The sequence below is a fragment of the Pelodiscus sinensis genome, chromosome 18 (assembly GCF_052426305.1).
Source record: "Pelodiscus sinensis isolate ZL-2025 chromosome 18, ASM5242630v1, whole genome shotgun sequence".
Lineage (NCBI taxonomy): Eukaryota > Metazoa > Chordata > Testudines > Trionychidae > Pelodiscus > Pelodiscus sinensis.
Genome location: NC_143069.1, coordinates 33,878,877 through 33,906,622, shown reverse-complemented (window position 1 = coordinate 33,906,622; position 27,746 = coordinate 33,878,877). Strand labels below are relative to the sequence as shown.

General features: G+C 60.7%; 2 protein-coding genes across 3 annotated transcripts; both read left to right on the top strand.

The window, feature by feature from the left end:
* The first annotated feature begins 8,752 nt into the window (after positions 1-8,752).
* LOC102457356 (RNA-binding protein 3-like) lies at positions 8,753-14,775 on the top strand. Of its 2 annotated transcripts, XR_012900552.2 has the most exons (8): positions 8,753-8,907; positions 9,932-10,044; positions 10,367-10,473; positions 10,556-10,661; positions 10,752-10,833; positions 11,450-11,517; positions 14,352-14,424; positions 14,617-14,775. XR_012900552.2 is itself a non-coding variant. In XM_075918601.2 (7 exons), the coding sequence occupies exons 2-6, from the start codon at positions 9,942-9,944 to the stop codon at positions 11,514-11,516; spliced, it is 465 nt and encodes a 154-aa protein (XP_075774716.1). In that variant the 5' UTR covers positions 8,753-8,907; positions 9,932-9,941; the 3' UTR covers position 11,517; positions 11,919-12,595. The 2 variants fall into 2 exon arrangements, 1 of the variants encoding a protein (XP_075774716.1); XM_075918601.2 differs by lacking the exons at positions 14,352-14,424; positions 14,617-14,775 and adding an exon at positions 11,919-12,595.
* Positions 14,776-16,374: 1,599 nt separating this feature from the next.
* On the top strand, positions 16,375-22,786 carry LOC106731755 (RNA-binding protein 3-like). Its single transcript, XM_075918602.2, has 7 exons — positions 16,375-16,528; positions 18,226-18,340; positions 20,020-20,126; positions 20,841-20,931; positions 21,019-21,103; positions 21,606-21,670; positions 22,117-22,786. Exons 2-6 carry the CDS (start codon positions 18,238-18,240, stop codon positions 21,667-21,669), a joined length of 450 nt encoding a protein of 149 aa, XP_075774717.1. The 5' UTR covers positions 16,375-16,528; positions 18,226-18,237; the 3' UTR covers position 21,670; positions 22,117-22,786.
* The last annotated feature ends 4,960 nt before the right edge of the window (positions 22,787-27,746 follow it).

Below are 27,746 nucleotides of genomic sequence, written 5' to 3'. Positions count from 1 at the left end.
TCACGCCCTGCCCCGCCCGGAGCTGGGCGATCCAGCCCCCCAGCTCCACACAGCCAGGGCTCCGGGGGGGGGGCTCTCCCTGGCTCTGGGAGGGGAGCAGGGTCTAGTGGTTACAGTGCGGGGGAGGGAGGGGCAGGGAGCCAGGACTCCTGGGTCCTCTCCCTGGCAGAAAATAGGACATGAGGCCTGCCTCCTCTAGGGGGCGCCAGCCCCACAGCAGAGACCTGGCTGGCTTGGGGGGCTGAGGAATGGGGCAGAGGCCTATGCCCTCAGGTGGCCGCTGGCTCTGCCCTATGGCTCTTTATCCTAAGATCCCCGATGTGAACTCCCCCACCCCACAGGTGGCTGCATCTCAGCACTGTGTGAGCCTTTCCCTCGTGTGGGGTGTTATATGCAGCTGTTCCCCGCTGCCCCACCCCAGAGCTGGCTGCTTCCAGGTGATGGGCGAGCTTTCCCACCCAACGTTATGTGTGGTGGTTCCCTACTGCCCCACCCCAGAGCTGGCCACATCTCAGAAGCAGTAAATCTAGAGCTCAGCTCTGAGCCCAGAAGCAGAGCCCTGGAACTGGTGGAGGAATCGTGGCTGGGTTTCCACCTGGCTTCTCTCCCAGCCTCTGGGAAGCTCTGGGGTGTGGGGTGAGCTGGGGGGGCTCGGCGCCAGGACGGCCAGGCTCTATGGCAGAGTTTGCTCCGGAGAGAGGAGGGAGCCGGATCCCTTACAGTGCTGAGAGCAGCCGGGGGGACTGAGCCTCTAAGCCACCCACCCAGGCCCAGCCGGGAAATCCAGCCAGCCCACAGATTATGGGCCCAGCACCTGCCCCTGCCCTGGGCCCCCCGTGTGAGGTGCTGCCCGGGGCTGCGGGGCAGGCATGAGGGACGCTGGCAGGGCTGGGGGGCAGGGCCAGCCGGGGGGGGGGGTGCAGAGCTGGGGGGCGGGGCTGGGGGGACAGAGCCACAGAGCTGGTGGGCAGGAGTGAGGGCTGGGGGGCAGGGCTGGGGGCAGGAGTGAGGGGCGCTGGCAGGGCTGGGGGGCAGGGCCAGCCGGGGGGGAGCAGAGCTGGGGGGAACAGAGCTGGGGGGCGGGGCTGGGGGGCAGGAGTGAGGGGCGCTGGCAGGGCTGGGGGGCAGGGCCAGCCGGGGGGGAGCAGAGCTGGGGGGAACAGAGCTGGGGGGCAGGGCCACAGAGCGGGGGGGGTGGGAGTGAGGGGCCCTGGCAGGGCCGGGGGCCGGTTTGGTCTCTGTTGCTGTTCCCAGTCTCTGGGGATTTACACTGACAATGGGCGGCCTGATTGCGGCAACCCTAGCTGGGGGGGGGGGCTGCCACACACAGAGCCCCCCCAACCTCTGAGTCTCCAATCTCCCTCCATGAGCCTCCCCACAATGACCCCCCTGCACAGCACAGCCCCTTCCCCTTCCCTCCCAGGAGCAACACAGCAACACAAAGCATCAGCATGTGCATGCGCGCGCTTGCACACACACACACACACACACACACACAGAGCAGGGCCAGGCCTGTGCAGGGGGCAGTGTGCGCACACACACACACACACACACAGAGCAGGGCCAGGCCTGTGCAGGGGGCAGTGCGCGCACACACACACACACACACAGCAGGGCCAGGCATGTGCAGCAGGGGGCAGTGTGGACACACACACACACACACACACACACACACACAGCAGGGGGCAGTGGGGACAGGGGGCATTGCACACACACACACACACACAGAGCAGGGCCAGGCCTGTGCAGGGGGCAGTGTGTGCACACACACACACACACACACACACACACACACAGAGCAGGGTCCAGCAAGTCCAATAGGGGTCAGTATGGACACACACACACACACACACACAGCAGGGGGCAGTGGGGACAGGGGGCAGTGGACACACACACACACACACACACACACACACACACACACAGCAGGGGGCAGTGGGGACAGGGGGCAGTGGACACACACACACACACACACACACACACAGCAGGGGGCAGTGGGGACAGGGGGCAGTGCACACACACACACACACACAGCAGGGGGCAGTGGGGACAGGGGGCAGTGGACACACACACACACACACACACACACACACACACACACACTGCTAGCTCCCCATGACACCTGCCGTCTAGGAGCTACTGTACCTGGGGCCCCTCTCCCGCCCCTCCCCAATCCCGCCCTGAACCCCTGCCAGGCCCTGCCTTGTGGGGGTCTGTGCGCAGTGGGGGGGAGGCCGGACGGGTGAGCTGATTGGTCAGTGCGGACACCCCCTCAGAGGGGCGGAGTCAGAGGCGACTTAAGTTTGGGGTGGGCGCGTGTGGGGTGAGACGGGGACGGAGGCGGCGGAAGGTGGCAATAGGGGACGGGCGCCCCCGAACCATCAGCTCCGCGGCCGGTGAGCGGGGAACCCCAGCACTGGGACAAGCCCCTTCAGGGGGCAGAGAAAGGGGGGAAGGGCGAAAGATGGGGCAACTTCTTTACAGTTGGGGGGCTGGGAGCCAGGACCCCCAGGGTCTCCCTCTAGTGGTTAGAGCAGTGGGAAAGGGGCCTTGGAGCCAGGACCCCCAGGGTCTCCCTCTAGCTCTGGGCGGAGGGTGGGGACTAGTGGTTAGAGTGGGGTGGGAGGGGGGCGGGGAGCCAGGACTCTGGAGTCCTAACTGACCCCCCAATGCTGTTAGCTCGCTCTTGTCTCTGACGCCGCCCCAGCCCAGGTGCCGACCCTGATCCCAGCACTGACCCCACCTCCTCCGCAACCAGGGCAGGGGCCAGCGGCTCAAACCCTGGCTCCGGGGGGTAGTGGGGACTAGTGGTTACAGGAGGGGTCCTGGTAGGCAGGGTGCCTAAGTTCTCTCTCTGCCTCTGGGGAGTAGTGGGGGCTAGTGGTTAGAGCGGGGGGGGCTGGGAGGTCTGGATTGTCTCCCCGGCTCTGTGAGGGGAGTGGGGGCTAGTGGTTAGAGCAGGGGGGCTAGGAGGTCTGGATTCTCTCCCTGGCTCTGTGAGGGGAGTGGGGGCTAGTGGTTAGAGCGGGGGGGGGGGGTTAGGAGGTCTGGATTGTCTCCCTGGCTCTGTGAGGGGAGTGGGGGCTAGTGGTTAGAGTGGAGGGTGGGCTGGGAGGTCTGGATTCTCTCCCCGGCTCTGTGAGGGGTGTGGGGGCTAGTGGTTAGAGCTGGGGGGCTGGGAGGTCTGGATTCTCTCCCCGGCTCTGTGAGGGGAGTGGGGGCTAGTGGTTAGAGCGGGGGGGGGGCTGGGAGGTCTGGATTGTCTCCCCGGCTCTGTGAGGGGAGTGGGGGCTAGTGGTTAGAGCGGGGGGGGGGCTGGGAGGTCTGGATTCTCTCCCCGGCTCTGTGAGGGGAGTGGGGGCTAGTGGTTAGAGCGGGGGGGGGGGCTGGGAGGTCTGGATTGTCTCCCCGGCTCTGTGAGGGGAGTGGGGGCTAGTGGTTAGAGCGGGGGGGGGCTGGGAGGTCTGGATTGTCTCCCCGGCTCTGTGAGGGGAGTGGGGGCTAGTGGTTAGAGCGGGGGGGGGGGCTGGGAGCTGGGGCCGTGGCATCCGGTCACGGCCGCGTTAATGAAAATGCTGTTGGCACCCAGGCTCCGGGCTCAGGTTCCTGCCCCGCCCCACCCCCAGACCCAGACTAATTAGCCTCCCGGGTGCATTGTGTCCCCGGGGCTCTGCGTTCCCACGCTCTCAGGTTCGGCCGCCGGGGGGGAGGGGCGATCAGGTTCCCCCCATGTAATCCTGGGGCTCACAGCTGGGAATTGGCAGCGGGCTCTGCCCTGAGGGGGGGGCGCGGGGACCTGGGGGGTGCAGGAAACTCCCCTCTAGCCTGCAAAGGGCTGCCGGAGTGGCAGGGCGACAGGGGGAGCGCCCCCTGCAGCAGCAGTAGTAGGGCTTGCACCCTTCCTGAGCCACCAGGGGGCAGAGCCACAGGGGCCCGCAGAGCTCGGGGGAGCCCAGGGCAGGGCTGGCAGGAGCTGTGGGTTGGGGGGAGGGGCTCGGGCAGAAATCCTGACCCCCCCCACCGTCTCCCTCTCAGACGCTATCAGCCCCCCCTTCCGGAAGAGATGCCTGGCCTGGAGGGGGGGCCCCCGGCTGCTCCCCCTGCCCTGCTCTTTCCCACCCCCACGCGCCGGCGCCATCGCACCAGCTTCATGCCGGAGCAGCTGGAGCAGCTGGAGGCCGCCTTCGCCAAGAACCACTATCCGGACATCTACGTCCGGGAGGAGCTGGCCCGGGCCACGCGGCTCAACGAGGCCCGGATCCAGGTACCCAGGGGGCTCCGGGGCGGGCGCTCTCCCCTGGCACTCAGGCCTGGCCGCTGGCGGGCGTTCTGTGTGGGTGTTTCCCAGCTGCCCCGCCCCAGAGGTGGCTGCACTCTGCAGCGGGCGAGGCATCGCTGGGGTCCCAGCCGGGCGCAGGCCTGTGAGGGGCTGGGGAGCGCAGCTGGGGCTGGACGGCGTCTTTTTCTCTTTCCAGGTGTGGTTCCAGAACCGCCGGGCCAAGCAGCGGAAGCACGAACGGGCCTTGCTGAAGCCCAGCCCCCCGCGTGGCCTCTCTGTGGGGCCCGTACCTGCTCCGTCACCCCGGCCGTACCAGTACACCCCGCCCCTGGCCCCCCACCCCCACCTTCCCCGCTTCCCTGCCTCCTACCCCCCAGGGCTCCCACCTCCCCCTGCCCAGTTCCCCTGTCCCCACCCCCCGCCCCCTCCCTGTGCCCCCGAGGACTGGTACAGCTCCCTGCGCGCTCTGACCTCCCCCACTGCCCCCCCGACCCCCGTCATCTCCCTCAGCCTGGACCCAGCCGCCCACTGGAACTGAGGCCCACGAGGCGCTGGGCCGCAGCCTGGAACAATCATAAAGGCGTTGAAAGGCCTCTGACTCCATCTCCTTCCTTCCATCACCATCGGACAGCCCTCCGGGCACTGAGATGCAGGGGCAGGGCAGCTGGGGAACAGCCACATACAACACAGCCCAGGGGGAGGGCTCCCCTAGCTCTGAGATGCAGCCACCTCTGGGGCAGGACAGCTGGGGAACAGCCACATACAACACAGCCCAGGGGGAGGGCTCCCCTAGCTCTGAGATGCAGCCACCTCTGGGGCAGGGCAGCTGGGGAACAGCCACATACAACACAGCCCAAGGGGAGGGCTCCCCTAGCTTTGAAATGCAGCCACCTCTGGGGCAGGGCAGCTGGGGAACAGCCGACACAGAACACCACATGGGGCTGGCTCAGCCAGCGCGGAGAGGCAGACAATTCTAGGGCAGGGCAGCTGGGGAACCCCCACATATAACACTGCATGGGAATGGCTTATCCGGTGCGGAGATAAGCCATCACCTCTTGTTATTAAATAATTCAATATGGGCCAGCATGGGGTCCCAGCCTGTACCATGGTGTTTCCTCTGCGCTTTAAATGGGTTAATTTCCTAACAGAGAGAAAAATGGTGAGTGAAATAAAATCGTACGACTGGAAGGGACCAGCAAGTGAGCCAGGACCCTGCACAGTCTAGTTCAGTGTTTCTCAACCTTTTTTTAATAAAGTACCCCTTTAAAAAATTATAAGTACCCCTTTTTCAAAAAACGTGTAAGTTCCCCCAGTACCTACAGTTTTCAGAGACACATTTGTTTAAACAACTCCATCGCAGTCGGGCGGGTGATGACTTTTTTGGGTGTCAAAAGTACAAAAATAATAAAGCGCTGTCAAACGTCAAACAAAAATGCCGTTTTCTCCACCTTTCAGTTGTGTTGACGGACCCCCCAGACATCTCTCAAGTACCCCGGAGGGTACTCGTAGCGCTGGCTGAGAAACGCTGCTCTAGAGCACGCCTGGACGTCTGTCCAACCTGCTCTTCCATATCTCCAGGGCCGGAGATTCCACAGCCCCTCTAGGCAATTGACCAGTGTTTCACCCCCGGCAGGCAGGAAGTTTTTGCTAATGTCCAACCTAAACCTCCCTGGCTGCAGTTTAAGCCCCATTGCTGCTTGTCCCGTCCTCAGAGGCCAAGGGGAACATTTTTTCTCCCTCCTCCTTGTGACACCCTTTAACATACCTGAAAACTGCTTCATGTCCCCCCTCAGTCTTCTCCTTTCCAAACCAAACAAGCCCAATTCTTTGTCTGCCCGCCTAGCTCCTGTTCTCTAGACCGTCCATCAGTCTTGCTGCTCTTCTCTGGACCCTCTCCAATGTCTCCACATCTTCCTTGAAATGTGGTACCCAGAACTGGACACAATCCCCCAGCGGAGGCCTGACCAGCGCAGAGCAGACCAGAATGACGTCCCGCATCTGGCTCACAATACTCCTGTGCACAGATCCTAGAATGATGTTTGCTTTTATTACAACAGTGTCACACTGTTGGCTCATATTTAGCGTGTGGTCCACTATGACCCCTAGATCCCTTTCTGCCGGACTCCTTCCTAGACAGTCGCTTCCCGTTCTGTGCGTGTGGCACGGATTGGTCCTTCCTAAATGGAGCCCTTTGCATTGGTCCTTATTAAACTTCATCCTCTTGACCTCCGACCGTCTCCCCTGCTTGTTCAGATCACTTTGATTTAGAACCCTGTCCTCCAAAGCACTTGCAGCAAATTCGGGGGGGGGGGGGGCGGGGGAGGGAAACGAGGCCATAAAATATAAGTGCAAATGGGGAGTTTTCTAGGAAAAGTTTATCAGATCATCGAAAAGCCCCGGTTCCAGAAAGAAAGATGGGGAGCCACATGCTCTGTGAGTGGGGGCTGAGGGCACCAACTGGAAAGATTAAAAGCCGTGTGGCACAAGTGGGAGAGGACCAAGAGGGACGGCAATTACACAGCACTAGCAGGCGCGGCCGGGCGTTGACTGGGCAAAGTCACTTTGCGTCGCTTGCACTTCCAGGAAAGTTCCCGGCGCGGGAGAGAGGGCCTAGAATTGTTTTATTCACGCGCTCGTGACAGGGAACTCGGGAAGGGTTTGAAATCAGGAGGATTTCCGCGTCGGGCACGATTCGGTGAACGGGGCAGAGGCCAGGCACAGGCAGAACTGTGTCCCAGCCCCATGGCGGGTCCGTAAGGAGTGGGAGTTATTTCGTGTCGTGTGTCGTCGCCCGCGTTCTCTCTGCACGGGCGCGAGGGCGGCGCCGGCGCCCTGGTGTTCGGCTGGCGAGGGCGGCGCCGGCGCCCTGGTGTTCGGCTGGCGAGGGCGGCGCCGGCGCCCTGGTGTTCGGCTGGCGAGGGCGGCGCCGGCGCCCTGGTGTTCGGCTGGCGAGGGCGGCGCCGGCGCCCTGGTGTTCGGCTGGCGAGCGGTGCTCTCGGCGGGATGCTGAGCGAACGCTGGGACTTTCTTTCCGACACAAACCGAAAATCAGGATTCCCCCGCCGCCCGTTCCCGCAGGGATTGGCCCCCCCCCCCGTGTGTTCTGGGTAAAACGCGTAGTCACCCCCCCGTTCCGGGGGAAAATGTGGGGATTTCCCTTTCCTTGGGGGTTAAATGCAGGGATTTGGCCCCCCCCCGTGTAGAAAACGCGGGGATTGACCCCCCCGTGGCGGGTAAAACGCGAGAATTGCCCCCCCCCGTGGCGGGTAAAACGCGGGAATTGCCCCCCCCGTGGCGGGTAAAACGCGGGAATTGCCCCCCCCGGCGGGTAAAACGCGGGAATTGCCCCCCCCCGTGGCGGGTAAAACGCGGGAATTGCCCCCCCCCCGTGGCGGGTAAAACACGGGAATTGCCCCCCCCGTGGCGGGTAAAACGCGGGAATTGCCCCCCCCGTGGCGGGTAAAACGCGGGAATTGCCCCCCCCGTGGCGGGTAAAACGCGGGAATTGCCCCCCCCCGTGGCGGGTAAAACGCGGGAATTGCCCCCCCCCCCCGTGGCGGGTAAAACGCGGGAATTGCCCCCCCCCCGTGGCGGGTAAAACGCGGGAATTGCCCCCCCCGTGGCGGGTAAAACGCGGGAATTGCCCCCCCCGTGGCGGGTAAAACGCGGGAATTGCCCCCCCCGGCGGGTAAAACGCGGGAATTGCCCCCCCCCGTGGCGGGTAAAACGCGGGAATTGCCCCCCCCCCGTGGCGGGTAAAACGCGGGAATTGCCCCCCCCGGCGGGTAAAACGCGGGAATTGCCCCCCCCCGTGGCGGGTAAAACGCGGGAATTGCCCCCCCCCCGTGGCGGGTAAAACACGGGAATTGCCCCCCCCGTGGCGGGTAAAACGCGGGAATTGCCCCCCCCCGTGGCGGGTAAAACGCGGGAATTGCCCCCCCCCCGTGGCGGGTAAAACGCGGGAATTGCCCCCCCCCCCCGTGGCGGGTAAAACGCGGGAATTGCCCCCCCCCGTGGCGGGTAAAACGCGGGAATTGCCCCCCCCCCGTGGCGGGGATTTCAGGTCATGGAGGGGGCGGGGCATTATGCAAATTAATTAATTATTACAATTCACTGTTAATTAAGCCTCACGCCTGCGCCCCTCCCCCCGGATCAGGGCAGCAGCGCGGGGGGGGGGAGAGACGGAAGGACCCGGCTGCGAGCGGGGGCGGGGCTCAGGGGCGGCCTTTAGAGCAGGGGGCGGGGCTCAAAGTGCGCCGGGCCCCGGATGTTCCATGGGCGGGGCTCCGAGAGGCCAGGAGCCGGACGCCGCTGGGTGGGGGAAGTCCCCGGATGTGCTTCATGCGCAGGCGGCCTGGGCCGGGCTTGGCGGGAAAAGGCGGGGCGCGGCGGCAGTTGGGCAGGACCCGGATGGGCGCCGCGTGCCAACGTCCCGGATGGGCCAGCTTGGGGCTGGCCCCGCCCTTCTCTGCCCTCCGCTCCGCGCGCGTGCGCGTCTCGTCACTGCGTCCAATGGGAGCGCCGAGCCGAGCGTCACGTGAGCGGTGGGCGGGGCCGCTATATAAGGCTCGAGCGGGCGGCACCTCGGCCGCCTTTTCAGCAGCTCCAGCCCGGGAAGGACTCGCCTGGTGAGTGGTGGCGCGGGACGTGGTGGCGGTTGCTCGCCCTGGCGCAGAGGGAGTCGAGGGATTGTGGGAGGGCCGTGGCGGCCTAAAGCGCGCATGCGCGGCCGACGGGGCCCTAATGAAACGTTGGTGGCCGGTGCAGGAGGGGGATTCTGTGGCGAAGGGGCGGCGCACGGAAGAGGCCTTAGGGGCGCGCATGCGCGGGGGCGGTCTCGGAACGTTGGCGGCCGAGCGGGGCCTCTGGTGGGAACCGGACTGCTGCGCGCTTGCGCGGTGGTCGCCTCGCTGGCGTTCTCTCCGCGGGGCTCGCGCCGGCTCTGCGGGAGGGGGCGCCTTGGAACCCTGGGGCGGGCGGCGTTCCATCCGGCGCGGGCCTGGCCACGTGATCGCCCGCCGCCATCTCTTCTGCGCGGGACGCAAGATGGCGGCCGCTGGGGGCGGGGTTGGGCTCCTGGGCCCTTGCGCCCTCCATTGGGGAGGGGGTGAAGAGCACGTGGGCCCCCTAAGGCCGGGGGGGGGGGGCGAGTTCCCTGGGCTGGGAGAGCAGCCGGGCCTGTTTCATGGGGGGGCCTGCAGCAGCTCTGGGCAGCGGGTCTGGGACCCTCGCAGGGTCACCCCGAGAGCGGCTGTCCTGGGGCACTTCCTCCCACCCGGGCCTTGGAAGGAGGGGGGCGGGGGACGTGTTGAGGCGCTTTAGTACCCATCCCGATGATGATCCAATCCCATTCCCTTGGGAGAAGGCTGCGGTAGGGGGCTGAGGGTTGCAGGCTCCATAAGGCCCTCAGGGAGAAAGTACTTTCTGATGCTCAGTTGCTCCCTGCCCCTGGGAGGCAATGGGGAGGGGGGAAGCTACCTGGGGCCCCTCGGAACTTGTAGGGAGTGCTGAAGCTCTCACTCTCAGGGGAGAATCCTCTGCTGCAGTGTCTACGTCTCTTCCTTCCCTCCTTCCATGCGGGGCTTGACTCCGGGCTTGAGAGGGGAAGTCATGTCATCTGTTCTTCCTAACCACCTTGCATCTCCTTCCCAGACTCCTCGCCATGTCTTCTGAAGAAGGAAAACTCTTTGTTGGGGGTCTGAATTTTGAGACCGACGAACAAGGCCTGGAGCAGCATTTTGGCTCCTTTGGCCCCATCTCTGAGGGTAAGGATTCAGTTATGCCTGCACACCTGGTCCCTATGACTGTGAGGGGAATTGGTTTTGCAAGACCTCATTGCAGTAGGTGCTTAGGCCTCTGCCTTAATATCAGCTGCCTAGTAAACTGGCACAGCTCTTTGCCATGTGGTATCAGCAGATATCTTACTACAAAGATACTGCAGTGTGGTCAGGCTGTGGGGTGCATCTAGGAGCAGCATCAAGTAATTGACCAGTGCATGAGGCCTGTGCTACATAAGGGTGATTTGTAGACACAGGTCAATTCCAAGTGCAAGTTGGCTCAATTGCCCTTTATTTCTTCCCCTTCTAGTGGTGGTAATTAAGGACAAAGAGACCCAGAGGTCCAGAGGCTTTGGCTTCATCACCTTTGCCAACCCAGAACATGCATCGGATGCCATGAGAGCTATGAACGGAGAGGTGAGTCTTACTGCAGTGATATCTTACTGCAGGCTGCTGCTTAACCTGTTCCCTTTCCTAAACATGTCTTGTTTCGCTGCAGTCCGTGGATGGGCGTCAAATCAGAGTTGACCACGCTGGGAAATCTTCCCGTGGATCCAGAGGTGGCTCATTTGGAGGCAGGGGACGAGGCCGTGGCTACTCCAGAGGTGAGTCTAGCAGCCCTGCTGTTCTCAATCTGCAAGTCCCTGTCCTTTGGGAGTAGGAGCACTAATGTCTTTTTACCCTGTGTGCTGTAGGAGGTGGAGACAGAAACTACGGTGGCGGCCGCTATGACAACCGAAGTGGCGGCTATGGCGGGTCCCGGGACTACGGTGGCAGGTAACTCTTAATGAGACTCCAGGAGCCCAATTGATGAAGCTTAACACAGAATGTTGAGGGGTGACTTGAGCTTAGTCTGCAAGCACCTACGTGCAGATCAGTACTTGGATATTAGGCTTGCCTTGCTCAATTGCAGAGCGCTAATGTCATCCAGCTACTGGAAGCTGAAGCTAGAAAAATTCAAGTAATAAGGCACGTGTTCTTTAAGTGAGAGAGATGATCTGTATTGGAATTGAGCAAGAGTTGTGGGTGATGTTCCCTCACTTTTTTCCGTCCATGTGCAGAATAAAATTTGTGTGCCCTGGGGATGTGGCTGTGCACCATTAGAAAGGCATGCTGCTGCCTGTGGGTGCTGTGCTAATCCCTTGGGTGGCCAAGTGGCCACCCAAGCACTTGGCTTACAGGAAACACTGGCTTGGGGGGAGGGGGGGATTTTTTTTGTCCCTGCTACATTTGAATTCAACATTAGGCAGTTCATTTTTTAAAAGTCTTAGGTTTCTGCTTCTACTCATCTTGTCTGCCCTGTCCTGTGGGGGTCTGACTTGATCAGTTTTCCATTGCCCTTAGAATTGAGGGCGTTGGAGTGAATGTAATAAGAGTTGTGCTTTGCTTTCAGGAATCAGGGAGGATATAATGACCGCTACTCCTCTGGAGGCAGTTACAGAGACAACTATGACAACTAAGGTAGGTGGAGCTGAGAGAATGAAATACAGCACTTCTCTTGATTAGCAGGTGCACTTAAAACCTTTGCAACGCACCATCTTGTGCTGAGCAGTGGCCATAATCGAGGATTAGTAGCTGGGACTCGTCTCTTTGTCCGCCTTTAACAAGCCTGACTGAGTCTTATTGCCAGGCCTTGGTTCCGTTAACCCTGGTCGATAGCTAGCATGAAATGCATGTGGAGGCTTAGAATTCCATTTAACACAAGTGACCGCCATCCAGCGACTAGATAACTGGGGGAGGGGGAGTCCTGGAGATTCCTAGCCTCACAGAGCCCCAAAAACAGTCTTAGAAGATGGTGAAATGCTACAAAAGTGTCGGTATGCTTCAGTGCCTTTACGATTGTACCTACTTCTTGTCCTCAGCTCGCAACGAGTAAAAACCCTTCCTGACTCAAGATCGTCCTTCCAATGGCCGTATTTATAAAGAGTTTTGGAGCTTCGCTGAAACTTATTGTTTAGTTATCTCTACCTGTATCTTCCCTTTTGTAGTCTTGTCACGCAGCCTGACAGCTTCTGCTACGAGATGGCCCGTTGAGACTTTCCTCAAGAAAGCTCTGTTTATTTTCGAGTGGTTTTTTAAAGCATTTTTGAAATCTTTGGTTTTTTCTTTCTCCATTTGATTTGTCAACAGCCCAAGGTTTCTCGTAAGCACGGGGCCCTGAACTCACTTTAACGCACTGTTCCCACAAGCTGGAGTTTCTAAGACAAGTGCAATGATACCTTGGAGTTCTGGTCCTTTAGTGTATAGCAAGGGAAGGGCAAAAGCCATGATAGCCTTTGGTATATCTAAAGGAACACATGTGACTCGTAAGTTCGATATGCAGCAAAAGGTATTTTCACTGTACAATGTAACAACCCCCAGAACTTAGACTTGCAAAAGCTTTCCACGACAGGTTCTTGAAAATGTTTGTTTATATTTGTCCTTTTTTACTGGAAGAAATGCGCATAATTCCATTGGTATTGTATTTGAAGTGGTGAAGGAATTCCTGTATTCAGTTCTCTGGCTTTACGAAGCCTATTAAAAGACCGTCTGAAACGAACTCTTTGCTCTCGACATTTCGTTGCACTGCACAAGACAGACAGAGGAGGGAGTGAGGTTAGGGCAGGGGAGACGGTTTCTGGTCCCATCTACGCTGACCTAGGTGTCATTGTACATGGAACCAGAAGGCGGCCTGGCCATGAACTCCTGTCACTGTCGCACAAACATTAAACCCCGTTATCCCCTCTGTCTGCCTTGTTGAGCAGCCTAAAGTATCGAAAGGGGGTTGCAGTCTAATTCTGCTTCTGAAGCCTTGTGGCCACATCAAGGACATGTCCCAAACTTAAGCTGGCAAGGAGTCTCAAATCTGGCTCCAAATTAGCTGTAAAACCAGCACAGCTTTCCACGACTCCTTGGCTACTCGCTGCAGCGGCGTGCGGTCCAAATGTTGCCATCTTGTGCTGCCATAGGAGCTGCACAGGGAAGGGCTTGAGCCTAAGCCGGAAGCTCTAGCAATGGCATTTGGTGGTGGAGGTGATGTTAAGAAAGCTGTCCTGGGTTTCTTTAGAAACCAGAACGAGATGCTACTTGTTGTCCAGTGAGGCCGGAGGATCTTGGATTCTCGAGGATGCTCGTTTCCTAAACAGCACGAATCCGTAACTGAAGTGGTTTCGGCTTCAGCTGGCACATCCATCTTCCATTAGTGCCTCCGTTCTTGGTAGCGGTGGCAGCGGAACTGGGAAAGGGACAGTAACAACCCACAGTCTGCGGGAGCTGGCATGTATGCCATGGGGTACGATGCCCCTTGCTCTGCTGTGACGCTGCTTTCCCTGGGTGCATGGGAAGCAAATCTGCAGCAGGTGGCCAAGAATAAATCCAGTAGCCTTGTCAATAGCTGACCACCCTGGGGAAATGTCTTCCCAGCCTGCAGCAGGATGGTGCATCAAATCATCCAGTTAGCGTGCACCCTCTGCCCCCACCTCAGGGGCATCTCCTCCCTCTGTTCTCTTTCGAACTGCCATGACGGCCCAGTGGTAAAGAGGTGCCGTTCTTGGATCTGGTGGCCATGGTGGTTAGCTTAGAGCTAGGGTCGGAGACAGCCAGTTGGTGTCAGAGGGGTAGGTGGGCCTATGGTAGCTAGCCTTGTCCTGATCTTACCCGCTGTGAGCATTCTCTGCTAGCGTATGGAAACCAGTGTCCTTCGAGACCCCGAAGTGTGTTGTGACTCTCCTTCAGTGCGATCCGTGTGAGACGAAAGCTGCTCTCTTGCCTAGTTCATATGTGGATATAGTCCTGTAATTCGAGGTAACTCTTTTGCTCGTGTCCGCATCTTCTCTCCTCCACAGTTCGTCCCTAGGGCTAACGCTGGTCTTTTTTTGGACTGACTTTTGGGGGCCTGTCTGAGCTGTGCCTAACCCCTACCGCTGTGGGGGAGGCAGTCTGGACTGTACACAACACCCAGCCTCCCCCTCGTGCGCACTGCCGTTTGGTCCAAGACTTTAAAATCCATGCCTTGTGCAGCCCTTGGACTCGTGTCTGCTGGGAGGGGCTGTTCCCAGTGCAGCGGGGGGAGGTGGGGGAGCCAGTGCCTTGACCTGCCAGGTTAAATTGCTATGCGACGGTGACAAGACACCTTTTTGGTAGGTTCTCAAATGGGGGTGGGCGGGAGTCTCCGTAGTGACTGACTCTCCAAGGTTGGCCAATGGGTGGCATTGGCCAGTCCTGGAGTAGCCTGCTCAGACCGCCGGGTTCAGTGACTTGCTTGTGACATGCTGGGCAAGTCCAGGCTGGCTAGTAACACGGCTTTGCTTTGGCAGGTGGAAGCAGCGCTGCCAATGGCCCTACCATGAAAGGAAGGGATACGGAGACCGGACCAGGATTCGGCCCGAGGTATGGCTCCGGGCTGTGCCCCGCATCCTATGGCAAAGAGCCCAGCTCCGCCTTGGCGAGGGGCAGTAGTGGCCCCATGTGCCGTAGGGCTGGGGTGGGAGCGGATGGAGAAGGGTCCAGTGATTGGTGGTGGCTTAGCCCTGCTGCCTGCCAGCTTCTGAAGTATGAACCTGTGTCCATCTCTCCCTGCAGGCTGGCCGTATCGCGCACAGGACTCGCCGCGAGGGCATCCACACGCCTGAGCTGTCCAGCCCCAGTGCTGCTGCTGAGAGCCTGAGCCCGTCAGCCAGAGCAGGCGCACACCCGGCCTTGGCCAGAGTCCTTCAGCACAATAAAGGCTGCTGGACCCAGTGTCTGCTGAGCTTTCTTATATGCAGCTGGGCTGAGGAACAATGGGGGGGGCCGGCCTGCCTGCCTGCCTCACCAAGCTGCACGGGCAGAAGTGAGGGCAGCAGCCTGGAAAGGAAGGTGGCTGGTGTTCTGGGGCTGTGGGTTCCTGTTTTCTCTGGCAGCTGTGCCGGGGGCGGGGGGCTGAGCATGTGCCCGGAAGGTACCTTATTTAGCCTGCTCAGAGCTCAGCAACTTCCTTCCTATTACCAGCCACCCTCAGGGAGGAAGCAGGCTCTGTTCAGAGGCATAAGCTAAGCTGCTCCCGTAGGGCACAGGCTCCTCGCTGCTGGGGCCTAGCCAGGGCCTGCTCTGCCTCTGGTCTCTTCCTGCTGGGCGTGGGCAGCTGCAGCCCCTGCTGTGGGGGTGTTATGGCTTTAGCGGGGGGAGCCTTGGTTGGAAGAAGGTGAACTGAGATCAGCCACCCCTTTCTCCTCTTCTCTCCCCCTTTGCCCCCCTGCCAGCTTATGGGTGCCAGCAGGGCCATACTGTGCTTGTTAGGTCTTAGAAGTGCCTGGGTCTAGCTGATGGGTTTCCTGGCCAGTCCCTTGGACTCAGCTGGAGAGGTTGGAAAGTGCTAGTGGCCACAGAAGGGGCAGGGGGGGGGAGGGGGAGAATGGGTTCATTGTCCTCACAGGGTGTGGGCCTGGCTGCTGGGAGGAGTTAACAGCTTCCCCTGAGGCCTGCTTCCTCATTTGTGTGCTAAAGGGTTTGGAGTCCAGCCCCTGTTGTACGTTGCTCCGTTTAGTCAGAGGGCAGGCTCCCGTGGGCATCTCCTGCACCTATGGGGAGAGGCCTGGCTCTAGCCAAGCCTCCTGCTGAGCTACCTGCTCTCCCAGCCACTGCACCCAGCTAGCCTGAGGGTGGGGGGACAGCTGCATGGAAAGGGGGAGCCAAACTGCTTGTTTGTAATTCACTGCCAGCTGGGGCCTCTGGCTGGCACATGGGTACCCCCCAGGGCGGGCAGTGGCTGGGGCCTCCTCACTCAGCTGAGGAAGGCCCATGGGGCCAGTAATGCTCCCCGCGGTTCCAGAGCTCTGCCTCGGGGGAGGTAAAGGGCCACATGACGCCTGCCTGCCCCTCGCGGTGGGGGGCCGGCCCCATGCCTGGCTAATGAAGGGCAGGGCAGCAGCGCCCCCCCCGCAGAGCCATGTCCTTGCTGCTGAGGGGGCGGAGTCATCCTGGCCCTACGCCAGCCCCAAGGGGGGGCGCCAGGCCTGCAGGGCGAAGTGCACAGGGAGGCCTGGGCCTTGGCCCTGCTCCCAATCAGCGTTACTGTCACGTAGGCGGCGCGGCCTGAGCCAATCAGCGCCGCCGGCTTCTCTTCTAGCCAATGACGGCTTCACGCTGCTAGGGGGCGACGCTGCCTGTCTCCGTGCCAGCCGGTCAGAGCGGATGGGGGCGTGGTCTCATTTCCCAGACAGTTGGTTAGTCGGCCTATCGTCGGTCCCTACGTACTGCGGGGGCGAGCTAGCTAGCCAATCAGAACTGCCGGCGGCCAGCGGGGCGTACGCCTTTGTTTCGCAAGCCAATGGGCGGGCCGCTCATAGGACGCGACCGTTGAGACTGATGAGCTCCGCCCCTCTCAGTTCCAGGCCACCAATCAGCGCTCGGTGGCAGGAAGGGGCGTAGCCTGCGCAGCCTCGCTCTCATCCTCCCTTCTCCCGCCGACGCCGAGGCAGCAGCAGCTCCACCGCGCTCCGCTCCGACCCAGCCGGTGAGCCCCCCGAGCCCGCGTGCGGGGCCTACTGCCGAGGATAGCGGGGGGGATGTGACTGGGGGGCGGCTGCGAGGGACAAAATGGCGCCGTTCGCCACCGCCTCGACGGGGCCGGGGCCTGGGCCTGGGCGGCGGCGGTGCGGCGGCGGTGGGGGGGGGGAAGGAGTTTCCCTGCGCATGCGCGGCGGGCGCCGAGTTAGATCTGCGCATGCGCTGGCCCGCGCTTCTCCCGCCTGGGGGCGGGGGTGCGCGGAGGTGGCTGGCGGAAGGGCCGCGCGCCGCGGCGCTTGGAGCTGCGGCGCATGCGCGGGCTCGCGCACGTGTCCCCCGAGGGCTCCTGGGTGGTCGCCACGTGCGGCGGCCGGGCCCCACGTGCTCGGTGCCATCTTGGAGGGGCCTGGCCTCCGGGCGGGTGGGGGCCGCTCTGCCGCTGGGAATTGTGGGGCAGCGGCGCCCCCCCATCATGGAGGGGCACGTTCTGCACCCCCCCCCAGCCTGGGCGGAGCCGCCTCCCCCTCGAGGGGCCGATCGCCTGGGGGCGGGTCCTGGCGGCTGCGGCCGCCCCCCCCCCGCCTGTTCCTGGGGGCGCAGCTGGCCCCTGGGCGGGCGCACGGCCCGAGAGTGGCCCTCGGGCCCCCCCCCCATCCCGCCCCCTCATCCCTGCGCGGCGGGAGTTCCCTGGCACCCGGATTCACTGCCCCACAGCGAGAGGCCCTTACACCCACCCCCAGGCCTGCCTCCTGCTCCCCTCTTCCCGCCTCTCCATGGGGGCCTGTTCCACGGGCTGCCGTGCCTGGGAGTGGATATTTATTAACGGTTTTCCAAAAAATAATTGAATCCAACCGTATTCTTTGTGTTATGGTAGCGGGGGGGGGGGGGGGGGGGGTTTATGGCTCATCTGCAAGGCTTTGTGCAGGCGCAGAAGATAAGGATCTCTAAGTATAAAATGAGGCAGCAGGGAGGCAGATGGGGGAGCAGAGTACAGGGGAAACAGAGAGTATTGATCTGCAGGGGTTTCAGCCTGCCAGCAGCTTGGCTGTGGAGGGTTTTAAGTATCATGACAAAGGAAGGATTTGATTGATAATCCAGTACCCCAGCAGATGTTCAAAGGGAGTGTGCCCGAGGGAGGGGGGTGGCAGGGGAGAAAGCAGGAAGGGGCTTGTTCAGTAAGGAGGCAAGTGGGAAATGCAGGCTGGTACCATGGGCCACCTGGAGGTGAGTCGATAGCAGGGGCGGAATGAGCGGAATGAGCGGCTCCTTTGATGCAATAGCCGAAGGGGGCCGATAACTTGGTCTGCAGCAGCTCTGAGATCATGTAGCTTCAAGAAATTCTCTCTCTATTATGTCACTTGCACTGAGTTTCTGGGTCTCTGAGGAGCTTGAATAGTAACTGCCACATATGGCAGACAAGCTGGGCCCACCTGTCTGCCCTGCCCTTTGTATTTCTGCATGGGGGGGAAACTGGTCTGGGCAGGACATCTGGTCTAAAGTGGGGCAGCAAGGATGGGGGTGTGGGGAGAGCAGTGAGCTGGATGGGACAATTGGTCTGTTGAGGTCCAGGGCAGGAAAACTGGGCTAGATGCCTCGTGTTCTTGGTCTGGTGCAGAGACCGCATGTGTAATGTCCCAGCCTCTTTGCTAACAAATTGCAGCTGCAGCCCCAGTTCTGGTGACCAAGTGTTTGCTTCATCTGCAGGTGACTTCAGCCATGTCATCTGACGAAGGCAAGCTCTTCATTGGAGGACTCAGCTTCGACACCAATGAGCAGAACCTGGAGCAGCTCTTCTCCCCCTATGGGGACATAGCGGAAGGCAAGTCTGTCAGTCTTCCCGCCCCCTTTCCTCTCACTCAGCACGCGGTTACGCCCCCGACTCGGCCTTGCCACGGAAATGCCTTCACCCAAGCATGAAACACGCGGCCTGTCCGTTAGCAGAAATGGGGGCAGGACTGCAGGTGTTGGCGGGAAGTGCTGGGGGAGGGGAGCCTTTGAACAATGGGGGTGGGACAGGAAATTGGGGCTCATTGTGGGAAGTGCCCACTTCCTCCAGGGAAAATGTTATGACTTGGGCTGAAAAGTTCAGGTTTGGGCCAGAAACAGGGTTTGCTTGGGCTCCTTCCCTATCATGTCTCAGCTTTCCTGGGCTACCCGTGACACACCATGGTGAGGGGTGTTTGTAGCGCGCCCAGAAAAGACCACGGGCTTGTGGGAATAGTGATCTGGCTGGGCGTCAACGCCATCTTGGTTCAACACACTCAGGTTGGGAGACTTTGCCAGAGGGAGGACTGACAGTTTTGCATGGAAAAACTTCTACGAGGAGATGCAAGGAGTTGGAATTTGCTCTAGTGAAAAATTCATTTCCTAACCAGCTTGTGGGAATTCACCTGGGATCTTCTAGCCATAACCTGGGCTCTGATCGATCATGTAGTCCGGTGGTAGGGGAAGCACAAGCCTGAAAGCGGCACGTTGAATTGTCATGCACGCTTTCAAGCAGCGGCGTCCCAGGGTGGCGTTAGCTGGGGCGTTCCCGGCTAGTGGAGCAGCAAAGAGGCCGGTTTGTGAGCTATAGCGGTCCCCTGTGCTGGCACGCGTCTTTCTCTTCCAGAGGCACTTCCCACCCACCGGTCTTGCTCATGTCCTAGGACCAGCGTGGCTTCAGCTACACTGCTAACATTAAGCACATCAGTTACTGCTGAGTCTAAGGACCGGCCAAGGATAAGCCCCCACTGGGTCCGTCGAGCACAGGAGAGCAGGGGATGCCTTGTTCTGATGAGCCGGTGACCCTCTAGGCCATACCCTGTGGGAGAAAGGGCCAAACCTGCGAGCAGGGAGAGTGGTCAGAGACGGCAGCGAACGCCAGGCTTTTGGGAAGCAAGGGGGTCGTTTGGCTGGGAGCAGGGTATTGAATTGAAGGGGCATGGCAGGGGGAATGAAGTGGAGGTGAAAGGTGGGTGAGCAAACTGTCCATAGCTCTGGCTCCTCCTTGCAGTCCGTCCACAGACCGCAGGGGCCTCCTCCTTGCGCTGGCCTAGGTCCAGGGCAGTGCCAGTGGGGAGTGGTACCCCAGATGGGTCCCATTTTACCATTAGCCTTGTCCCTGCGTTGGCGCTTTCTGCCTTGGCCTGCTGAAGTGTGAGATCTGCAGTGTGTCCTGCTGACTCGGAAAGTGCTGCCCCTCTTAAGGCAAGGAACCCAGGGGTCTCCCTCTGCAGAAGCCAGTGACTTGCTAGGGGCCCAGGCAAGGTGTGACTGTACAGCCCAGCTACTGTACTGTGGGTAGACGGGCTTTAGCCTTTCTGAGGGGCCTGGCCATGGGGCGCCCTCAGTGGGTCTCTAGGGTCTGTCCTTCCTGCAGCCAGCCCCGTGTGGGGAATCCCGGTGCTCCGAGTGCTGCAGTGAGTTGGTGGCCGTGCGTTAGGGGAGACCGACTTCCTGGCTGGGGGCAGGTGGTGTGCGCTGGGGGTGCTGACACCCTGACCCTCGCTCTTCCAGTGGTGGTAGTGAAGGACCGCGAGACCCAGAGATCCAGAGGCTTTGGCTTCATCACCTACCGCCGCCCAGAGGATGCCAAGGATGCTATGAGAGCTATGAATGGGGAGGTGAGTGGGGGTAGCCCGAAGAGATGGTGGCTGGATGTGCTGCCGTGTGCCCCCCCCCCAAATCCATGCCAGGTGCCTGCCTGACTCTTCCAGAGCCCCCACAGGCAGACAGCTCTGTCACCATGTGGCCAGGGGCCGCCTCTTCCCCAGCTCCCCAAAGCCAGCCTGCCTCCTGACAGCCCTGCAAGTGGGGGACCCCCAGGCAGCAGCAGAGGTGAGCAGGCGACAGCAGTAAAGGGGGCAAGGAGCTAGGCAAGCTGGCTGCCCCTGTGCCCCCCAGGCACCCTCGCTGGGCTGTGGCACCGGCATCAGTGGCCGTGAAGCGCAGGTCCGGCCCTTAGCTTGCCACTGGGTGCCTGGAACGGATGTTAGGCCAAAGCTGTTCAGCCTGCCAGAGGCTGAGCAGTGGGCCAAAGGAGAAACGGCAGGGGATTTAGCCAGCTGAGGTTCCTTGATGACCCAGGCTGCAGAGGAAGGCGAGAACCCCCAAGGTCCCTGCCGATCTGCCCCGGGGGTTGGAGTGGGGGGGTTCCTTCCTGCCCGTGTATCTGAACGTGACACAGCCCCTCGGAGTCCCGGCCCCAGCTGTGACTCATCCCTAAAGGGCTCCTCAGGACTGGGGTGCTCCTGGCTGCTGGCCAGCCCCCCCGGCTGCATCCCCAGCTCTGTCTGCCTCCCAGGACTGCCTCTAAGCACCCCCTCTTCTCTCCTCAGTCTGTGGACGGGCGCCAGATCCGAGTGGACCAGGCTGGCAAATCATCCCGTGGATCTTCAGGGGGCAGAGGCCGTGGCGGCTTCTCAAGAGGTGAGTGTCCTGCCCTGTCCGTGCTGCCTGGTGCCGCCCGCCGAGTGCAGCCAGAGCCAAATGCCCCCCCTTGTTTCTCTGCTGCAGGGGGCGGTGACCGAGGCTACGGCGGAGGCCGCTATGACAGCCGAAGCGGAGGCTATGGAGGGTCCAGAGATTACTACGGTGGCAGGTGAGCGGGTGTGAGTCTACTGGAGAGCACGGGGGGGGACTCAGTCGGGGGTACCCCTCCAGGGGCGGGGCGGGTAGGCCTTTATTTGGGGGGGTGTTTGTAATGAGCGACCAGCTGAGATGGGCGATCTGGTAGCTGATCTGCCCTGTGCCTTTCACCTGGCTCCTGGGGTGATGTGCAGGGGGAGAACCCAGCCACCTCTCCCTGGCTTTCCACACTTGGCTCTTCAGGGCTGCACAAGCCGGCCGTGCCAGGGGAGGGTGTGAAATTGGCACAGAAGCAATTCTGGAGCAGCGGGGCGGGCGGGGAGTGGGTGGGTGTGAGTCTCTTGCCAGTGTTTCCTTGGTGTGGCCAGAAACCCAGCCGCCCTCCCCTGGTCCGACTAGACCCCTTGCAGCCCCCGATAGCCCCTGCCTCGGCTGTGGAGTGGAACTAGAGCCAAACCCCGAGAGGCGGGGTGCTCTGCCAGTCCCCCCAGTCTCACACCTTTCTCTCCCCACAGGAATCAGGGAGGCTATGGGGACCGCTACTCCGGAGGCTCCTACAGAGACAACTATGACAACTAGGGTGAGTCTGTCCCAAAGGCGCCGGCCTGGCTGAGCTGTGAGGTCTGTCTGTCCGTCCCACCCACCGTCTAGACTAATGCATGTGGGGACTTTTAGTCCATCCAACTTCTCTCTTAAAGGGGCACACTTGGGCCATCTTAGAAAATCCCGAGCTGCCATTTAACCTGACAGGGGAAAACGCCCGCCAGACTGTAAGTTTGTGGGGGATTTAACTCAGCGCCTTCCCGTCTGACCTGCTCCGAGCCAGCAGGGCTGCAGATGTTGCCCAAAGGAGGAAGTGAGCGGTGGCTGGAAGCCGACCACCTCTCAAGCGTCATTAATTGCCAGGGTCCTCTTAAGAACTGCACCCTCCTGGCTGTCCGCCCTGGGGAGGGAGGCAGGGGCGTAAAACGCTGCCCGCGTGTCTGCCCCAGTGCCTTTACCATTGTGCCTGCTTCTCCTCCTCAGCCCAGCACCGAGCAACAGCCCTTCCCGACCTGAGACCGTCCTTCCAATGGCCGTATTTATACAGATTTTTGGAGCTTCGCCGAATCTCATTGTTTAGTTACATCCGCCTGTACCTTCCCTTTTGTAGCCTGGTCCCATGCAGCCCCGAGAGGAGCGGCCCGTTCCAGGGGGCCCCCTTCCCCCCACCAAGCAAAGATCAGGCTCATTTCAAGAGTTCTGAAAAGAGTTTGGGGGAAGCTCGTCTTCTGTTTGTTTCAATTCGGCTTCTTTTAATTGGCCAGACTGGGAGGCAGGGCCTGACTCCGACCCACCCTTCCCAGGAGCAGCGCAAGCTGTGTGGGGGGGGTTTCACTTTTTTTAAGATGCCCTTGTAGTTTTGTAAACTTTTTTTTCGCGTATAGCAAGGGGAGAGGCAAATCTCCCCTGTAGAACGAAGGGAGACTCGATGCAGAAGGTATTTTCCCTGTCAGATGTAACCAAGCCAGAGCTTAGATTTGCAAAAAACTGCGCCAGAGGTTCTCAAAAATGTTTGTTTATATCGCCCCCCCCTCTTTTTTTTTACTGGAAGAAGCGCTCATAATTCTCTTGATACTGTGTGTTGAAGTGGTGAAGGAGTTCCTGTATTCAATTCTTCGGCTTTATGGAGCCTATTAAAGACAGTGCGAAACAAGCTCTCTGCTCTTGGTGCTTTGCCCACGCAGCCCCTGGCCAAGACGGCTGGAGTCAGGCAGGTGCATGGCTGATAGAGAAGAGGGGCTAGAGGCAGGCCGAGGGGTCGGGGCACCTGGAATGGGGTCGCAGGATGACTGAGCCACGGTGAAAAGGCATCTGTGAGCATGGCTGGCTCGCCCTGCAGCATGGCCCAGTGATTTGCACCTTCCCTGGCTTCTGGTAGCTTGTCTAGGGCAGTGGTTCAGTGTGGTCTGTGGGCCATGGGCTCTGGTCTTCCTTCTTCCCTCCCCCTGCCTTGTGAGGCTGGAGCACCAGCACAGGCTTCCTGTGGTGGGGGGAGGGGGAGAGTCTTGCAGGGGAAGGAAGCTGTTCCACATGCTGCTGTTCCTCCCCCTACCTGGGGGAACAGCAGCACCTGCAGGCTTTTCCTGCTGCTCCCATTGGCCATAATCGTAGCCAATGGGAGCAGCAGGAGTCTGAGCCAGGTATAAGCCCCCCTTCCCACTCCTTCAAGCCAGATCCTGCACCCCATCTCCCTTGGCCCTCCCACCGAGACCATGTGCCTGGCACCCACCCTGTTCCTGCATCCTCCCTCCCGGCCTGCACCCATTTCCTCATTAGGGGTGGTTGGCTGGTGGCCCGGGAGAAGTCTAGGTTGAACGGGGGGGGGGGGGGGGGGCTGCGGGCTGGAACGTTTGAGAACCAGAGGTCCACATTGCGTCCCTGACGGTCTTCCGGAGAGTCCTAGGCCCTCATCTCTGCTCCTGGCAGGGAGCTCCTTGCTACGAATCCGCATCGGTCTGCCCACGCCAGGAGCAGGCTGCCCGGGATCTGGGGCCAGCCCGAATCCCCTGCTTGCATGGGACATGCCAGCCCCTTTGGGGCAGACCAGAGGCAACCTGCATGGGATTCGCGCTGTTTCCTGTGCCCAGGGCGTGTTCTACAGCTGCCACAATGGCCCTTTAGGGGGCAGGCCTGACCTCCAGGGCCCTAGTCCAGAATCCAAGCAGCTAGACGGGGGTGTCCACCAAGGACCAGCCCTGCCTAAAGCCTGTGGGAAACTCCCAGAGCTTGCTGGTCTCCTTCCAAGACAGCGGTCCACTCAGTGACTACTTGGAGCTCAGGGAGGGGAGGAGCACAGAGCTGGGGGGGAGTTTTTGGGCAGGGGGCTGCCGGGGAGAGCAGTGGCAAGGAAACTCCTGCATCTGGAAACGAGAGGGCTGGACAAGGCTGCCCCGAAGGAAATCTGACTGCAGCATGAATTTCTCCTGCAGAGCCCTGGCTAGCGACTCAGCCAAGAGGTAACATCGGCGCATGGCATCAGCCAAGTTGCGTCAAGCCAGGGGCCCGTCTAGCCCAGTATCCAGGCTGACAGCAGCCAGGGCTGGATGCTGCCGGGGGAGGAGCAGAACTGGCAACGCATCGAGATGTGTCCCGTCCTGACTCTTGGCTATTAGCCATGGGGGGCTGCTCTCCAGGAACAGGTCTCGCTTTCTGAAACCCAGTTCCACTGTGGGCCCTCAAAGGGTCCCCCAGCAAGGAGTTCCACGGGGCTTGTGCAGTGGGTGAAGATCAAGGCTCCCTCTAAAGCTTTTCCAGCCACGTGCAGAATAATTTTCTGTGCACCAAGGCATGTGGAATGTGCACCACCAGTAGAAACAAACCTAGTTGAGACATTCAAATGGTGCCCAGCAAACTCCCCCCTCAAAGTACACAGCTTACAGGGAATGGAGGCCCTCGTGTTTGAAACCTGCAGCCAGTTTGTTCCTTGTGTGGTGTGAAGGGGTAAATAACATTTCCCTAGGCACTTTCTCTGGGGTGTGGGTTGGCAATTGCTCCGTCAGTACAGACCCGTCTCTTCCGCTGCCTCTCCCGGGCTGCACTGTCTCTTCCTGGCGGAAGCTGGTTTGGACCCTGAGTCCCTGGGTGGCACTTCTGCACTTTGGCTTCCTGGCTGATTCTGCAGGGGCCAGTGGGCCCTTCCCTCTGGGCTGGGGTTTATTCTGCGCGGCTGCCTCGCCTGGGCACGAAAGCTGCCAGAGCCGCTGCCAGACGCTTTCCCATACGGCAGCGATGCTGGCGCCTCTGGCATTGATCCCTGGAGCCGGAGGGGGGGGGGGGCAGTTCGAGCTGCCTTGAGTGATTGTTGCTCTCCGGAGAATGGCCTGGGGGGGGTGCTCATCCCAAGGGGTGGAGCCAATGTGGGGGGGGACACAGAGCAATGCAGTGGGGAGCCAGGACTCCTGGGTTCTCCCTGCTCTGGAAGGGAGGTGGGGTGGAAACTGGAACTCTCCAGTCCTGGGAGTAGTCTGGAGCAGGGCTGCTGAATCTTTTGGGTCTGGGGCTGCTGCCCCACAGAAAAGGGCCATGTTCAAGTGGGGAGAGAAACCCCATGACCTCACTGAGCTGGCCCACCTGAAAAGGAACCAACAAACAGCTCAGGGGAGCTGGTGCTCCAGCCCCCCAGGGGGAGGGGGATGCCGAGGTTCAATGCTTAGCCAGTTGTGGGGGCCCTCTACACTCCAGCATGGAGCCAAGAATCAGGGGTGTAGTCTGTGGTAGGGGGCTGACCATGGGGGGGAGGGGGTGATCTGGGTGGCAGGTAGGATGCAGGGGGAGGGTGTGGGGTGGGTTTCTTTGATTGGGCCTTTGGGGCTCCCCTCCCCAGTGGCCAGCTGGTGCTGATGCTATGACCGCAGTGCCTGTCTGGCTGGATCCCGGCTCCTGCTGCCGTGCGGGGCCTCACTGGACCCATCAAGGCCAGACACAGGCTGAAAGGTCCCTGCCCCGGCCTGGGAGGCGTTCAGTGTAGACTTAGCTCTAAGGGGGTGTCACATTCCTGGGGGGCGCTCACCCTCCCGCTTCAAAGTCTGTGCCCAGGGTCCGACAGAAGCGGAGGCCTCGTCCACACGGCGAGAGGAGGGCAGATTTATTCAGGCGGTTTTTTTGAGCACCCCAAAACATGGTGCATTGTGGGTAGCTCTCCCACACTTCATGCTGCCCCTTTGCATTCTGGGAGAGGTTCCCAGTGCCCCGTGGAACTGAAACAGTGCGGGGCGGGGGGGGGGGAGAAAGAGGCAGCTGTAAAACTTGGGAAGTTTGCTGGCTGGTCTGCCCCCCCCCCCCCCCCGAAGCGCAGCAAGGCCTGCTGGGAAGTGAGGGGGTGCGAACCCTGTGGGAGCCCGTGGTGCCAGACAGCTGCCAGTGGGTGGGGAGTGGGGAGGGCTCCGGGCAGCGCTGCTGTGATCCAAGCGGCCAGGGCAGTGATAGCGTGGGCTGCTGGGTGCACGGGACGCTCGGTTTCAGAAAGTGGCAAGAGGTCGGGGGTCAAGGCAGGAGCCCATCGCAGCCCTGCGAGACAGGGGGCGTTAAACCAGCCACTCCTACCCAGGGCGCTGGGCGGGCAGGCCTGGGTCTCCCCCTCTGAATGGCGGCCTGCCCGGGGGAGGCGGTGGGACTGGGTGAGGGCAGGTGGTGCGCTCCGGATGGTTTCTCCCCTGCAGGAAGGGTCTCTGGCCACCTGCATGCCAGACCCTGCGGCAGCCCAAGCGCTGGGGAGGGAGCGGCACTGTGTAAGGACAGGCCCTGTTAGGGGCTAGGCCAAGGGGTTTAAGCACCAAGGAGCAGCTAGACTTGGCCAGGCAGGGTCTCTCCTCCCCCCCTCAGAGTGGACACACACTGGGGGCTACTCCTCCCCCAGGCCAGAATCCAGCCCATGGGAGCAATGGCAGGCTGAGCCTGGGAGCAGAGGGGATGTCAAGTGCCCCACCTCTTGACCCTGCACCCCCCCCTGCTCCTGCCACTCAGACCCCTCACCCACCTCCTGCCCCCCTATCCCACTGGCTGGCAGCCCTGTCCCACACAGGAACCCCCCCATTTTTGTGGCCACCCGAGCCTGGGGGGGGTTCACACAATCCACTAACTCCAGAGTTAATCTGGCCTATGGGAAGCCCTGAGCCTCAGTCCTCCCTGCCCTTGCCCCCTGGGCATGGGGCTGGTGCACATGGGGAGGTGCCTCAATTGGGGGCCACCTCAGAGAGGGCTGAGAGGTTGAGTTCTTGCTGCTGGTGTGTGGTCTGTTTCTCAACCAGTGGTCCGAGGACCCACAGGGGTGCTCAAGAATTCGGGGGGGGAGGGGCACATCAACCTAACTGAAGTTGAGAAAAGTGAATTTGTGTTTAAGATTTTACACCCAAAAAATTCATTGCCTGCCTGTCTACGATCAACTTTAAACAAATGTGTCAATGGTAGAAAAATGTGTCTGAAACCTGTAGGAAGTGGGGTACTTTGTAAAAAGGTACTTACAAAAAGGGTGAGAAACACTGCTCTGATTTTTCTTTGGGTGGCCCCAGAAAAGGTCCCCCCACCCCCCTCATAAAGATGTTGAAACGCTGTTGGATAAATCATCGTACTTTATTTAGAAAGAAGCTTGGTAAACACATGAGAAAAGCGCTTACATGTAGTTAAAAAGTGTTGCTTTCCTACTGCTTAATGAAACTGCTCTCCCCGGTCGCGGCACGAGCGAGCCATGGAATTAGCGCCTGGTGGTCCGCGGAAAGGGTCACTGATCCCTTCCGGCAGGGGACCCTGTGTTGATGGGGAAGCCGGCCAGCCCCTACCCAAACAATGCAGCACTTTCCCAGGGCCAGAGCGGGAACCGTGCCAATGTTTGGGCTAGGACCAGCCGGGTCCAGGTCCAGGGAATCCAATCCAGCTGGCACTGCCGCAAATGCACCCTGCAGCGCATCTGCCCCGAGCCTCACCCAAACGATAGAGCACTTTCCTGGCCAGCAACGCAGAAGAAAGTGCTATTGTCTGGGCGAGGGGCGGGCAGGGGGGGGGGGGCGCACGGACCTGTCACCACCCCTCCCAGCATCCTGGAGGGGAATCCTGGCCCGAGGGGAGTTGGGAGGCCCCGGGTCACCGCCTAGCCCAGCCTAGCCCCCACACAAACAATA

What these genes read in the sequence shown, in the direction of transcription:
- LOC102457356 (XM_075918601.2), top strand. Translation starts at nt 9,942, where the DNA reads ATGTCTTCTGAAGAAGGAAAACTCTTTGTTGGGGGTCTGAATTTTGAG. An exon ending in TGAGAGCTATGAACGGAGAG is followed by an intron (nt 10,474 to 10,555) that starts GTGAGTCTTACT and finishes GTTTCGCTGCAG; the next exon opens with TCCGTGGATGGGCGTCAAAT. An exon ending in TCCCGGGACTACGGTGGCAG is followed by an intron (nt 10,834 to 11,449) that starts GTAACTCTTAAT and finishes CTTTGCTTTCAG; the next exon opens with GAATCAGGGAGGATATAATG.
- LOC106731755 (XM_075918602.2), top strand. Translation starts at nt 18,238, where the DNA reads ATGTCATCTGACGAAGGCAAGCTCTTCATTGGAGGACTCAGCTTCGAC. An exon ending in CCGTGGCGGCTTCTCAAGAG is followed by an intron (nt 20,932 to 21,018) that starts GTGAGTGTCCTG and finishes TCTCTGCTGCAG; the next exon opens with GGGGCGGTGACCGAGGCTAC. An exon ending in AGAGATTACTACGGTGGCAG is followed by an intron (nt 21,104 to 21,605) that starts GTGAGCGGGTGT and finishes CTCTCCCCACAG; the next exon opens with GAATCAGGGAGGCTATGGGG.